The sequence below is a fragment of the Colobus angolensis genome, unplaced genomic scaffold (assembly GCF_000951035.1).
Source record: "Colobus angolensis palliatus isolate OR3802 unplaced genomic scaffold, Cang.pa_1.0 Scaffold239, whole genome shotgun sequence".
Classification (NCBI taxonomy): domain Eukaryota; kingdom Metazoa; phylum Chordata; class Mammalia; order Primates; family Cercopithecidae; genus Colobus; species Colobus angolensis.
Window position 1 is genome coordinate 501315 of NW_012115588.1, and position 15343 is coordinate 516657.

The 15343-nt window shown below is 48.7% G+C and overlaps 2 protein-coding genes across 4 annotated transcripts in view; both read left to right on the forward strand.

Moving 5' to 3' along the window:
• The window catches only part of MEI1 (meiosis inhibitor 1), an 89732-nt gene extending 77573 nt beyond the window's left edge, over positions 1-12159 (forward strand). Inside the window, exons 25-29 of the mRNA XM_011945146.1 lie at positions 7071-7152; positions 7928-8034; positions 8962-9093; positions 9283-9395; positions 11961-12159. Coding sequence (XP_011800536.1) covers positions 7071-7152; positions 7928-8034; positions 8962-9093; positions 9283-9395; positions 11961-12006 — 480 coding nt within the window. The 3' untranslated portion in view covers positions 12007-12159. The remainder of the gene's footprint in view (positions 1-7070; positions 7153-7927; positions 8035-8961; positions 9094-9282; positions 9396-11960) is intronic.
• Positions 12160-13286: 1127 nt separating this feature from the next.
• Positions 13287-15343, forward strand: part of CCDC134 (coiled-coil domain containing 134) — a 27268-nt gene continuing 25211 nt past the window's right edge. For 2 of the 3 annotated variants that reach the window (XM_011945097.1, XM_011945100.1), the window contains exon 1: positions 13287-13432. The gene's annotated coding sequence lies outside the window, so the exon portion shown is untranslated. Of the gene's footprint in view, positions 13433-13663; positions 13742-15343 lie in introns of all 3 variants that reach the window. The other variant, XM_011945098.1, reaches the window with a different exon arrangement.

Here is a 15343-nt window from a genome sequence, read left to right on the forward strand (position 1 = left end):
TAGCCAGGATGGTCTCGATCTCCTGACCTTGTGATCCGCCCGTCTCGGCCTCCCAAAGTGCTGGGATTACAGGCTTGAGCCACCGCGCCCGGCCTATTTTTATTTTTTAAACACAGATGGGGTCTTGCTATATTGCCAGACTGGTCTCGAACTCCTGGCCTCAAGTGATCCTCTTAACTCGGCCTCCAAAGTTGCTAGGATTATAGGCATAAGCCACCACGCCCTGCCTGGGTGAGACTTTTAAAGCTACAGTGAAAGAAACAAAACTCAATTTGACTTATAACTGAGAGGTCCTGGGATCAATATTGGCTTCAGGCACAGCTGGATCCCAGAAGCTCAGACAAGGTCATCAGACTCTTTCCATCTACTGGCTTTGCATTCCTCACTGTCAGCTTTATTTTTATGAGATAGTAGGATGACCAGCAGTAACTCCTAGCTTATATCCTCCAGGGAAAAAAGATTTCTCTTTCCTCATAGTTCCCAGAATTGAGTCTCATTAGGCTGGCTTGGGTAATATGCCAGTCACCATGGTAGGGGCATGGGATGCCCTGATTGGCCTGGCTTGGGTCAGTGCCCTCTCCTGGAGGCCAGGGCATGTGGTCAGCTCTCCATAGCCCAGGTGGACTGAACCTAAGAGAGGCATGGCCCCCCACGGGAAAACTGCTGCCAGAAGGAGGGGATCCAGGGCAAGCAAAAGCATGTCCACCTCCAAGGGGTTTGTGTTTTATGACTTACGGGACACTTGTAGATTAGTGTTTATGTAGTCATATCCCGAGCCCTGACCCAATGTCATGGCCTGTGAAGGGTACTGGTGGCTCTAGGAAGATGTCCCAGGAGTAGGCCCTATGCTAAGTCAGTGGTTGCTGATCTTGTCCTGTGGCACATCCATGCACAAGGCTCTGTGCTCTTTAGGAATCAAACATCTATCCTATTATAGCACTTAGCTCTCTGTTTCAAGTTTCCATTTTCATATCACTCCTCCACTCCCCCCCCAGGCTGTGATATACTCAAGGGCAGAGTCTGAGTCTGGTTAATCTTTGTGTGTCCTTCCCCCCCTTGTGGGTTTAAAGCTAATTTAGAAGTCAGGAATCAGATGAGAACCAAAACATCAGCTTTATTGCTGGTAAACATCATAGTAGAATATTGGCTGGGACTCGAACAGAATGGGCTTTTTTTTTTTTTCTGCAGTTTTTCAAACATACAGCAATGAGAGAATTTTACAGTGAACACTCATACACCCATCACCTAGATTCTGCTAATAACATTTTATTATACTTGCTTAATCATATCTGTCCAAAATGAGCTTTTTAAACCACCCTCCTTCTTGCCAGACCAGGGTCCACAGGTGGGAAAAACTGCACTTACATTATGGACACTTAGCCAGCTGGCCAGGATCTTAAGAGTTTAAATTCATGGGAGCATAACCTTTAATACCTTAATCCTGCCCTGATGGCACGGTAGATCTTAAGCTAGTGTCTTGCCTGTTAGATAAAACCTTCCTTGGGTGAGGAGGGCCAGTTAGGGAAATGCTTTCTCCCTAATGTTTCTAAAAGGGCTGACGTTCCTGTTTAACATTCAGAACAGGAGGTGGGAGGGAATGATTTCCTAATACCCAGCACAGAGCTTGGCACAAAATTGGCATTTGAGAATGTTTGTTGAATGGATAAAAACACAGAAATTAACATGACATGACATGAACCCAGCCATTTAGGCACTCACAGATCATAGGAAACACAAATAACTACATCTAATGCCAAAATGACCCATTAGCAGTTGAGCATTCCTAATAGTCCAAAATCCGAAATGCCCAATGAACATCTACTTTGAGCATCACTTGAACCCGGGAGGTGGAGGTTGCAGTGAGCCAAGATCATGCCAGTGCACTCCAGCCTGGGTGACAGAGCAAGACTCAATCTCAAAAAAATAAATAAATAAAAAATAAAATAAAATACTTTTGTAGAGATGATATCTCACTATGTTGCCCAGGGTGGTCTTGACCTCCTGGGCTCAAGCAATCCTCTGGCCTTGACCTCCCAAAGTGCTAGGATTACAGGTGTGAGTCACTGCACCTGGCCTTGTTTTAATTGTAGTAAACTATATATAACATAAAATGTAATATTTTAATCATTTTAAGTATACAGGTCAGTGGCATTAAGTGCATTCACACTGTTGTGCAACTTTCACCATCATCCATCTCTAGATGTTTTAATCTTCCCAAACTGAAACTCTGTACCCATTAAACAATTCCCCAGTCTCCTCCCCCAGCCCCTGGCATTTTACTTGCTGTCTTTATGAATTTGACTACTCTAGGGACCTCATGTAAGTGGAATCCTGTATTTGTCTCTCTGGTAGTTTTTGACCGTCTGTCCTCAACAGTCCCTGGGAAGGAGAACCCAACCTGAGAAGCTCATGACTCCCCCTGTAGAAGCTGCTGGGGCCTACCCTGCTTATAGGAGGGTATTGCTGAGGAACCTGTCTTAGCCTCACAGTCACTGCCCTATAATTGCCTAGTGAACAAGACCAACTAGCCTTTTCCTCTCTTCTCTCGCTGCCACACTCTCGAGAAATTTCCTGGCCTTCTGTGTTCAGCCACAGTGCCCCCTCTGTCGCTGCCCAGGACCTCATGGCTATAGCTAAGCCTCCTTCATTCCCTTCAACCAGTTTGTTGTTTAAAGCTAGCTTTTTTTTTTTTTTTTTTTTTTTTTGAGACAGACTCTCGTTCTGTTGCCCAGGCTGGAGTGCAGTGGTGTGATCTCGGCTCACTGGGCTCACTGCAACCTCTGCCTCCCAGTTTCAAGAGATTCTCATGCCTTAGCCTCCCGAGTACCTGGGATTATAGGTGCCTGTCACCACACCCAGCTAATTTTTTGTATTTTTAGTAGAGACAGGGTTTCGCCATGTTGGCCAAGGTGGTCTCAAAACTCCTGGCCTCAAGTGATCCGCCTGCCTCGGCATCCCAAAGTTCTGGGATTACAGGTGTGAACCACTGTGCCCGGTCTTAAAACTAGCTTTTTATTCATTTGTTCATTCATTTGTTCAGTGATTCATACATTCAGCAAATATTTATTCCAGTAATCCAGCAATAGAGGAAATCCCTCTCCCTTTAGCCCCCAGAATGGTTCATTCAGCTGTGTATTGAGTATCACATTAATCATATTTTATTATATGATCCCTGGTTTACATTGTCTTCTTCCACAAAACTGAGAAATTCTTTTTTCTTTTTTTTCTGAGACAGAGTCTTACTCTGTCACCCAGGCTAGAGTGCAATGGCACGATCTCGGCTCACTGCAGCCTCTGCCTCCCAGGTTCAAGTGATTCTCCTGCCTCAGCCTCCTGAGCAGCTGGGACTACAGGCACCCACCACCACACCTGGCTCATTTTTGTATTTTTAGTAGAGACAGGGTTTCACCATATTGGCCAGGTTGATCTCAAACTCCTGACCTTGTGATCTGCCCAACTTAGCCTCTGAAAGTGCTGGGATTACAGGCGAGCCACCACGCCCAGTCTGAAAACTTCTTTTAGGCAAAAATGTCCCCTGTATGGGAAGTCGGGGGAGGCTTCACAGAGAAGGTGACATCTGAACTCAGCCTTGAAAGGTGTCTAGGCAGAGGTATAGAGGGAAGGGCATTCCAGCAGGACAACAGCATGTACAAAATCACATAGTCTGAAAGTGCATGCTGGGGTGTGGGGTGTGATGAGGTAGAAAATGAGAGAAAAAGCTGGGAAGAGCCAAACTGAGCCGTGCCTCACACGCTAGGCTAAAAATCACTGTGCGAACTGTGGAAGGACGTCTGTCAGACTGTGTGTTTGAAAGTTCTCTCTCAGGCTGGGTACTGTGGCTCATGCTTGTAATCCTAGCACTCAGGGAGGCCAAGGTGGGTAGATTGCTTGAGTCTAGGAGTTCCAGACCAGCCTGGGCAACACGGCACAACCCTATCCCTATAAAAAATACAAAAAATTCTCAAGCCTGTAATCCCAGCACTTTGGGAGGCCGAGACGGGCGGATCACGAGGTCAGGAGATCGAGACCATCCTGGCTAACACGGTGAAACCCCGTCTCTACTAAAAAATACAAAAAACTAGCCAGGCGAGGTGGCGGGCGCCTGTAGTCCCAGCTACTCCGGAGGCTGAGACAGGAGAATGGCGTAAACCCGGGAGGCGGAGCTTGCAGTGAGCTGAGATCCGGCCACTGCACTCCAGCCTGCGCGACAGAGCAAGACTCCCGTCTCAAAAAAATAAATAAATAAATAAATAAATAAATAAATAAAATTAGCTGGGCATGGTGGCACATGCCTGTAGTCCCATCTACTCAGGAGGCTATGGGAGGATCACCTAAGGCCAGGAGGTTGAGGCCGAAGTGAGCTGTGATCATGCCACTGAGCTCCAGCCTGGGTGACAGAGTGAGACCTGTCTCAAAAGTAAAAAAGGAAGTTCCCTCTTAGCCACAGTGGGGAAGATGGGGGCAAGGAGAGTGCCTGGAGGTAAGAACAAGAGGCTATACATGCAGATGACAGCTAGGCCACCCTCATACCCATGAGGGTGGCTAAAATAAGAACACAGATAATAGCAAGTGTTGACAGGAAGGTGGAGAATGTCCACACAAAACCTTGTATCTGAATGTTCATAGCAGCACTATTCATAATAATGAAAAAGTGGAAACAACCCCAATGTCCATCAACTGATGAACGGACAAATTGTATATCCATACAATGAAATACTATTTGACCATACAAAGGCATGAAGCACTGGCACATGCTACAACATGGATGAACCTTGAGAACATTAAGTGAAAGAAGTCAGATACAAAAGAGCACATATTATGATTCTGCTTATGAGAAATGTCTGGAAAAGGCAAATCCATGGAGACAGAAAGTAGATTAGTAGTTGCCTAGGGCTGAGTGGAGGAATAGGGGAACGAAGAGTGACTGCTGAGTATGGGGTTTCTTTTTAGGGGTGATGAAAATATTCTGGAATTATATTGCCGTGCAACTCTGTGGATATAATAATAATAAAAAAATACTGAATTATATCCTTTAAAGGATGAGTATCATGGTTTGTGAATTATATCTCAATAAAATTGTACTTTTAAAAACTGGTGTCAAGGGCGAAAAATGACAATGAAGCCTAAGCTAGAGCTCTGGGAGCTGGTCCTCCTTGACACCTCTGAGCCAAAGCAGCCTGGTGGCACCAACACTACTGATCAGCTCTGCAGAATCTTCAGCAGTTGGGAGGCCCAGTGCAGTGCAGTGGAAGATACAGTATCTAGAGTCACAGGGATCTGTGCCCAAGCCCCTGCCCAGCCTCTGACTCTGAAGATGTTTAGCAAGTCACTTCTTACTAATCTTCATGTTCTCCATCTGCAAAATAAAAGGGGTGTTTTGACATGAGAACAGCCTCTTCTCCCCCAGGAATGGATCACGGTGGAGGAAAGTGTTAGTTGAAATAAGAATAGAGAGAGTGTCCAGGGTCCGCCATGCTGGGTCACATGGGGTGAAGGGGCAGGTCAGTGGCAGCAGAGGGCTCTGAAGAAGGGCTATTAGGGCACTGGAGTGATAAGGGTGGTTATGGGGATGATAAGTGTATGTTTAACTTTATAAGAAGCCATCAAATTGTTTCCCAAAGTGGCTGCACCTTTTTTTTTTTTTTTTTTTTGAGGCGGAGTCTCGCTCTGTCGCCCGGACTGGAGTGCAGTGGCCGGATCTCAGCTCACTGCAAGCTCCGCCTCCCGGGTTTACGCCATTCTCCTGCCTCAGCCTCCGGAGTAGCTGGGACTACAGGCGCCCGCCACCTCGCCCAGCTAGTTTTTTTGTATTTTTAGTAGAGACGGGGTTTCACCGTGTTAGCCAGGATGGTCTTGATCTCCTGACCTCGTGATCCGCCCGTCTCGGCCTCCCAAAGTGCTGGGATTATAGGCTTGAGCCACCGCGCCCGGCCAGGCTGCACCATTTTACCTTCCCGCCAGCAATGTATGAGTGCCAGCTGCTCCACATTCTCCTCAACACTTGGTGTTGTCAGTCTTTTAACTTTAGCTATTGGTAGATGTACAGGGGTACCTCTTAGTAGTTTTAATTTGCATTTCCCTAATGACTAATGATAAATATTTTCATGTGCTTACTAAAGCATACAATTTTGATGAAAGGTCCTGTTGCTTTAAAAAAAAAACAGGTTGAAACCCACTGGCTTAAGTAAACTGTGAGGCTCTTCCAGGGTCTGTAATCTATGAATCTTTTAGCGTGGCCTAGGGTCCATCTTCTTTTCTGAAACAAAGCACTCTTTTTTTTTTTTTTAAGATGGAGTCTCGCTCTGTCACCTAGGCTGGAGTGCAGTCACGTGATTGTGGCTCATTCTGCTCCCGGGTTCAAGCAATTCTCTGCCTCAGCCTCCCGAGTAGCTGGGATTACAGGCCCCCACCACCACACCTGGCTATTTTATTGTATTTTTAGTAGATACGGGGTTTCACCATCTTGGCCAGGCTGGTCTTGAACTCCTGACCTCGTGATCCACCCACCTCAGCCTCCCAAAGTGCTGGGATTACAGGCGTCAGCCACCATGATGGAGTTTCGCTCTGTTGCTTAGGCTGGAGTGCAAGTGGTGCAATCTCAGCTCACTGCAGCCTCCGCCTCCCGGATTCAAGCAATTCTCCTGCCTCAGCCTCCTCAGTAGCTGGGACTACAGGTGTGCACCACCACACCTGGCTAATTTTTGTATTTTTAGTAGAGATAGGATTTTGCCATGTTGACCAGGCTGGTCTCAAACTCCCAACCTCAGGTGATCCGGGCACCTCAGGCTCCCAAAGTGCTGGGATTACAGGCATGAGCCACTGTGCCTACCCCAAAGCACTGTCTTGAGTGTAGGTAAATCACACAATATAAGCACTGTGCTCTGTTATGAGGGTGAGAGATGAAGCCAACAAACATTTTTTTATTATCTACAGGGCTATAATCCCAAATCTGAAATTCTGAAATTCAAATAACTCTGAAAACCAAATGTTTTTTCTTGGTTGGCACCAAAAGCCATTGGTAGCAAAACATGACCTGAATTTTTTTTATTTTTTTATTTTTTTTTCTGCAGAAGGACCCTCTATTGTCCCAGGCCTGTGTTGGCTGCCTGGAAGCCTTGCTTGACTACCTGGATGCCCGGAGCCCAGACATAGGTAGAAACTCTCCACATTCTCTGATGTTTCCATGAGAGAGATTAGAGGGAGCCATACCCTTCTTCCATCCTTCTGCTGCAGCCTCCCATCCCCCTGTGTGACTCACACTTGTTTTGTTTAATTCTTTTTTTTTTTTGAGATGGAGTGTCGCTCTGTAGCCCAGGCTGGAGTCCAGTGGCGTGATCTCGGCTCACTGCAAGCTCCGCCTCCTGTGTTCATGCCATTTTCCTGCCTCAGCCTCCCCATGAGCTGGGACTACAGGTGCCCGCCACCACGCTCGGCTAATTTTTGTTTTGTATGTTTAGTAGAGACAGGGTTTCACTGTGTTAGCCAGGATGGTGTTGATCTCCTGACCCAGTGTTCCACCCGCCTCAGCCTCCCAAAGTGCTGGGATTACAGGCGTGAGCCACTGCACCTGGCCTGTTTTGTTTAATTCTTTTAGAAGCACTGCAAGGGCAGTCATGCCTATTATACAGATGAGATCAATAAGGTTCAGAGAGGTCAAATGATGTGCCCAACCAAGGTCACAATGCTCTTAAGTGGCAGAGCCCTTCTTACTACCTGCCTTCCACAATCATGGTGTATATAGTTTCACTGAGCTAGCCAACATAGGTGGATTAGAAGCCCAGCGAAGAAAGAACCCTCCTTGGGTCAGCTTGTCCAGTGCCCTGCCTCTAACTGGGTAGCCCCTTTTTAAGCCAATAGGAGAAAGTCCTCTTGAGCAGTGTCCCAAGGCAAGGCCTTGGAAGCATTAACAACCCAGTGTTTCTTGAAGCTCTTCACGTGGCCTCCCAGCCATGGAATCGGTTTTTGCTGTTTACACTGTTGGATGCTGGAGAGAATTCCTTCCTCAGACCTGAGACTTTGAGGCTCATGACCCTGGTAAGTGCAGAAAGGATATCTTGTGGTCTGAGGAGTGTCATGAGCTGGGTGGTGCTAAAGAGGCCAGGGTCTCCTTACTTTAGGAAACCCTAATCCTCAAAGAAGGTGGAAGGGCTGGGCGGACCTTCACCCTACAAGAGGCCTGCTGAAAGAATTCCCCTGAATGCCCATATCTCCTCACTCCAGGGAACCCCGACACCCTTTCCCCTATTTCTCTCATGACATGTTGACCAGGGCCTGTCTACCACATGCCAGGTCTGCTAGATACTAAGGACGTCAATCAACCAGATACTCTGCCTTTAGGGTCTTTCAGTCTAAAGAGGAGGATAGACAAGTAAACTAGTAATGTAAATATGACACTGCAAGTGGTAGAGTAGAGGAGATGCTAACTGCGAGGCACACAGTAAGTGCCCCTTGAATAAATAACAAAGCAGTGAGCCTAAGCATGACAGCGAAGTGGATCAACAAGTATATCAGTGGTTGGTGTAGGAACAAAGAGGAAAGAGTAATTGCTTCTCAGCAGTGAAGGAAACATTTTAGCTGTGGCTTGAGAGATTAATAGGAAGAGGAGGAAAGGTATTCCAGGTAGTGAAGTAAGAACAACAGGTACAAGAACACATGGTGGTATGAGAGGGGAGCCACACGTAGTTCATTTTGGCCCTGAGTGTTCAGTGCAAGGTTGGGGAGGAGGGAGCCAAGGCCAAAGGGGTCAGGAGGGCCAACTCTCTCAGGATCTCACAGTTTGCCTTACTTACCCCACTTCCCCATGACACAGCCCTACCTCTGCCCACTAACTATGAGGTCATTGAAGGCAGGCAGGTTCTGTGGGCCTCAGGACAGTGCCCCCTAAAGTTGGGGCACAGCAGATGTCTATGATGAAGGAGATGCCAAATCAGTGGGTGTTTGGGGCTTCTCTTCCTGGGCCAGTTTATGCGGTACCGGAGTAGCAGTGTCCTCTCTCATGAAGAAGTGGGTGATGTTCTGCAAGGTGTGGCTTTGGCTGACCTGTCTACCCTCTCGAACACCACACTCCAGGCCCTGCATGGCTTCTTCCAGCAGGTGGGTGGGAAGGGGAGGCCATGCAGCCACTGTAAAGCTAGACCCTCAAGACCATCTTCTCTTGGAGGGTGGGAGCTCTGACCACAGCAGCCAAGGAATGGGAGGCTGGAAGTACAGAGGATGGAGGTAGTTAGGGCCTAAGTGGAGTGGGCACTGAGGAGGCCTGTCTTCCCTGCCCTCTTCCTGCAGCTCCAGAGCATGGGACACCTGGCTGACCACAGCATGGCCCAGACCCTGCAGGCATCTTTGGAGGGTCTTCCCCTTAGCACCTCCTCAAGCCAGCCACCCCTGCAGGACATGCTGTATCCTTTCTTGCATCTGGGAGCCTTGGCCTGGGCAAGCTTTCCCAGGCCATAAGAAGCTGTGGCATCATGCTTCAGGACATAGGTGCACTACAGTCTTGTCTTCTAAAGTAAGCAGGAGTCAGTGAGGATAATTAACAGTGTTGACAACAGCAATGCCATGTCCTGTTAATATTAAGTTCCTACAGAGACCAGGCACATTACAAGCATTATATATATATATATATATGTATAAATATATATTTTTTTATTTTGAGATGGAGTCTCATTCTCTCACCCAGGCTGGAGTGCAGGGCCACAATCTTGGCTCACTGCAACCTCTGCCTCCCGGGTTCAAGCGATTCTCCTGCCTCAGCCTCTCGGGTAGCTGGGACTACAGGCGTCTGCCACCAGGCCCAGCTATTTTTTTTTTGTATTTTTAGTAGAGACAGGGTTTCGCCATATTGGACAGGCTTGTCTCGAACTCCTGACCTTGTGATCCACCCGCCTCAGCCTCCCAAAGTGCTGGGATTACAGGCGTGAGCCACCATGCCTGGCTACATGCATTATTTTTAATAGAGATGGGGTTTCACCACGTTGGCCAGGCTGGTCTCGAACTCCTGACCTTAGGTGATCCACCCGCCTCAGCCTCCCAAAGTGCTGGGATTACAGGCGTGAGCCACCATGCCTGGCTACATGCATTATATTTAATCCTCACATCAGCTAAGAGTGTTAAGGTAGTTGTAGTACAGTTTAAGCATCCCTAATACAAAAATTAGAAATCCAAAGTGCTCCAAATCTGAAACTTTTTGAGTGCTGATGTGATGCTACAGGTGGAAAATTCCATACCTGACTTCATGTGATGAGTTGCAGTCAAAATGTAGTCAAAACTTTGTTTCATGAATAGGCCAAGTGCGGTGGCTCATACCTGTAATCCCAGCACTTTAGGAAGCCTAGGCAGACAGATCACTTGAGGCCAGGAGTTTGAGACCGGCCTGGCCAACATGGTGAAACCTCATCTCTATGAAAAATACCAAAATTAGCTGGGTGTGGTGGCATGTGCCTGTAGTTCCAGCTACTCGGGAGGCTGAGGCACAAGAATAGCTTGAGTCGGGGATGTGGAGGGCAGTGAGCGGAGATCACACCACTGTACTCCACCCTGGGCGACAAAACAAGACTCTGTCCCAGAAAAAAACCAAAAAATTTTGTTTCATGAATAAAATTATTATATTTTTAATATTCTTTTATTTATTTATTTATTTTTAAGACAGCATCTTGCTTTGTCACCCAGGCTGGAGTGCAGTGGTATGAACATAGCTCATTGTAGCCTTCACCTCCTGGGCCCAAGAGATCCTCCCGCCTTAACCCTCCAAGTAGCTGAGACTGCAGGTGAGCTACACCAGTCTCAGCTACTTGAAGGTAGCTCCAAGTAGTTCTCATGCCTGGCTAATTTTTGAATTTTTTTGTAGATACAGGGTTTCACCATGTTGCCCAGGCTTGTCTCAAACTCCTGAGCTTAGGTGATCTGCCTGCTTTGGCCTCCCAAGTGCTGGGATTACAGGCATAAGCCACCGTGCCTGGCCCATGAACAAAATTATTTAAAACACTGCATAAAATTACCTTCAGGGGGCCAGACGCGTGGCTCACGCCTGCAGTCCTAGCACTTTGGGAGGCCGAGGTGGGTGGATCACCTGAGGTCAGGAGTTCGAGACCAGCCTGGCCAATATGGTGAAACCCCATCTCTACTAAAAAATACAAAAATTAGCTGGGCGTGGTAGCATGCACCTGTAATCTCAGCTACCCAGGAGGCTGAGGCAGGAGAATCACTGGAACCTAGGAGGCAGAGGCTGCAGTGAGCCAAGATCACACCACTGCACTCTAGCCTGGGTGACAGAGCAAGACTCCATCTCAAAAAAAAGAAAAGAAAGCTTGGGGGCTGGGCACAGTGGCTCACACCTGTAATCCCAGCACTTTGGGAGGCCAAGGTGGGTGGATCACTTGAGGTCAGGAGTTCTGCGACAAGCCTGGCCAACATGGTGAAACCCCATCTCTACTAAAAACACAAAAATTAGCTGGGCATGGTGGTACATGCCTCTAATACAAGCTGCTTGGGAGGCTGAGGCAGGAGAATCGCTTGAACCCGGGAGGCGGAGGTTGCAGTGAGCAGAGAGCTGAGATTGTGCCACTGCACACTCCAACCTGGGTAACAGAGTGAGACTGTCTCAAAAAAAAAAAAAAAAAAAGCTTTTTTGGGGGGGCTGTGGCAGTGGTCACAGGCCCTCTGGTGGGTGGTTGCACCCAGATACACTGCAGTCCAGAGGTGTGTGTGAGGGTAGTTTGCTTCCTCCGCACCCCTCTGGCTGCCTCCCTGGCTCTCCTCCTTGACCCTTCCTTGGAATAGTTCCCTGTTGAATAGCAACTACCTAGCCCAGGTGTTCAGGACCCAATTTCAGAATCCATCCCACTATTCTCAGGAGCACCTCTGTTCTTGCCTGACCATTCTTGCCTGTTTTGGGCTCTGGAAGTGTGATGCCCCCATAGTTGGCCCTACCTCTCTGCTGTTTTCCTCTCATGATTTGCTGCCAGCTGCCTGGGAGGGGTAGTTGTATCCCTGTCCCACATCAGAAACTGATCCTCAGGACTTGAAGGCCCAGAAATGGAGAGAGAATGAGACCTGGAGCATGAGCATAATTGTTGGGGAAATGGATGACAGTTGAAGCTATTCATATGGAGCCATATACTCCATTGTTGAACTAGAATAAGGAAATAAAATGATACACTCACATACCTGCGTGGGCTCTCCAAAAACACCTTACTACCTTGTCTACCAGGAGCTGGTTTCTCAGCCAGTTGGATAGGGGATTGTTTCAGCAAGGAGACTGATGGCCTCCTCAGGGAGGGAGGGACAGGACAGGATCTGTTCTTGAAACAGCATTCAGGGAGTCAGCTGGGTGCCTCAGCTGTACTCAGAGAACACCAGTCAGGTCATCCTGGGGCTGACAGGGCAGAGAAAGGCCTAGGGGTTGGGGCTGCTGCGATCCAAGTGCTCCGAGAGGCACTTGACCTGCTCCCTCGCCTCACGTGGAGGTGGATAGAGGTAAACTTTCCAGGCAAAGAAGGTCAAATTCTCAACTTACCTATCAGAACGAAACTGTCCCAGCCTCAGCACTTCCCTGGCTAAAGTAGGTCCTCTCTGTCCCTTCCCGTACAGCCATCATCAGAACTGGTGTTTATGCACCCTTGTGGGTAAACCTTGGGAATGCATGTCCAGCTCGGCTCCCGGAATGAGGTCTGCGCTCGACCCAGACAGGGTCTCCAGCCTCCTTTCCGCCCGGCAGGGGCCCCGGGCCCGGAGATGGCCACGCCACGCTGCCTCCTCGGGTCTGGCTGTCCTGATCCTGCGTAAAAGTGGGGCTGCACTCGGCCTAACGAACGGACGGGGAAGCCCCCGACGCACTTGGTTTATTAGTTGTACCGGAGGGGCAAGCAGGGGATTCCCGAACCCTGCACTGCGTCTGTGAGGTCCTTGAAAAAGAAAAAAAGTGCTAGTCACCGCCCACTAAACTCACCTTGCGATCTAAAATCTAAAAACTCGGCCACAAACGACGACACAGTTTCGGGGAGGGCGTGCAAAAGGTCACCTGACCGACAGGAGCTGAGCCCCTGTTTGCTGATTCATGCCTTAAATTGGGCACAGACCCCACCTGCAGATTTAACTTCCTTCAACCCAAGCTAAATCCAGGGCCACATACCCGGTGCCCGCAGGAGGGGCAGGAGGAGGCCGGGGCCGACAGCGCGCTGGGCACACGCCTGAGTCGGGCGGGGAGGGGCGGGGCGGTGGGGCAGGGCCGGAAGTGAGGCCAGCGGAGCCCGGCGTCGCGGCTCGCGCTCATTGGCCGGGAGTAGCTCAGTGGGCGGGACGGCGCTCGGTGGTCTGCTCTTGGTTGCTAGCCCGGTTGATCCTGCTTTCAGTGCCTTTGCTGTTAGTCTGTTGGACCTTCGAGCCCAGCTACTCGCACAGGACTCGGCCACCTGCCCTTCCTGCACCGCCTGACCAGGTAGGTGGCGGTAGGGGCGGGGGGCTGCAGGTTCCTGGGGAGGATAATGAGAGAACCGAGGGCCCCGAACCGGCTGCAGGCGGTGGAGAGGGAGTTTCGTGGACCTGGACGCCTCTGTTCCTTGAAAAGGCTCGCTCCCTCCTCCGGGAGTCCCGAAGGCTCGGAGTCAACCACCCAGGCCCCCGACCCCGGTAGCCGACTCAAGGCCCGCCACTACCAGATACCTTGCAGGAGTTCAGAGCCTCATGCTAAGCCAGGAGGAGCTCCGGGGGACGCACAGGGCAGGATCGGGATTGAGAGGCTGAAAAAGTGAGTGTAACAGAGAAAGCAGGACCTGTCCCGCAGTCTGCTGTTCTGGGTTTTCTTTCCCACTTCCCTGCTTCAGTCATTGCCAGCTGTCTAGTATTCTCCTTGTCTCCTAAAGTTTTGCCCTAGCCTGGTTCTGGTTCCCTTGAGTTTGGAGCAGGAGGTGGAATGTGGGGGGTCCTGGGTGAACTTGGACTATTCCTTCTCTAGGTTTCACTTACTCGTCTGCTTGGGGGTAGGGGGTTCTCCGGATGACCTCTGCAGCCCCTCACTGTCTGTAACTGAGCATCTCTCCCCTGGGGCAGGTCTCCTGGTAGTTCAGTAGCCAACTCTGATCTCAGGTAGCCTGTGCTCATTTAGAAAGAGTCAGAAGACAGAGCACTGGACTTAGGGCCAGACAGACTCTTGGTTCGGCCTGGAAATAGCTGTGTGACTTTGGGCAGTCACCTCATTTTTCTGTGCCTTGATTTCACATTGGTAACATTGGGGAGTTGTAATCTAAGTGTGAGAGCTCTCCTGACCACTTTATGTAATCTTGCACCTGACCAACACCCTCTCATCCTTCTGTGATTGTTTTACAAGTTTATTGATTGTTTTTTATCCCTACTAGAGACATAAGTACCATGAGTGCAGAGATTTTTGCTTGTCTTATTTATTGCTGTATTCCTGCCTCTAGAACAGTGCCTAGAATGTGGTAGGTACTGTCAACCTAAATAACAGAGTGAGAGACTCTGAAAAAATGATATTTACTTGGGAATAGACATTGTAGTGAGAATATGTGTGCCATAGTAACCTGTGTACGTATTTGGTAAGGTTTTGAAAGGAAAAATGAGGATTGCATAATTATTTTGAGATAGTTATCCTTGGCTACAAGGATGAATAGCAAGAGTGGTGCCAGTCTGAGGTTGGACAGGCAGTTGCAGGGCAGATGGCCTCACAGAAATATTTTTCTGTGTAAATTTGCAATGGTCTCTGTGCAGGGTTGTGGTTTTTGCATTTTTTCTGATCTTGTTATCAGTCATTTGTGCATGAGAACCCTCTTTTCACGACCTTCCTTGGTTTTGTTTGTCAGAGTTGTTCTTGTTTTTTTCCCATTGGAGAATCATGCTTTAAATTTGTCAGAGTTTTTAACACAAACGACTCTCTTTTGATTCTAACAGCTTTCATATTTCCCCCTTTTGGTCAAGATCTTTCTCCAAAAGACTTATGATCGGGCATCCTGTAGTTAGGTCCTCCAGTGCTGGGACGGACCTATCTTGGTTTGTTGGTCTCTTGCCACGTTGAAGGGAATTATTGGTGACTAGGAGTCAGTGTTAAACCCTTGTAGTGGCTGGGAGCAGTGATTCATGCCTGTAATCCCAGCACTTTGGGAGGCCAAGGAGGGAGTATCACTTGAGTCCAGAAGGTCGAGACCAGCCTGGGCAACATGGCAAAACCCTATCTCTACAAAAAATACAAAAATTATCCGGGCAGGGCCGGGCATGGTGGCTCATGCCTGTAATCCCAGCACTTTGGGAGGCCGAGGTGGGCAGATCATGAGGTCAGGAGATCGAGACCATCCTGGCCAACATGGTGAAACCCTGTCTCAACTAAAAATACAAAAAA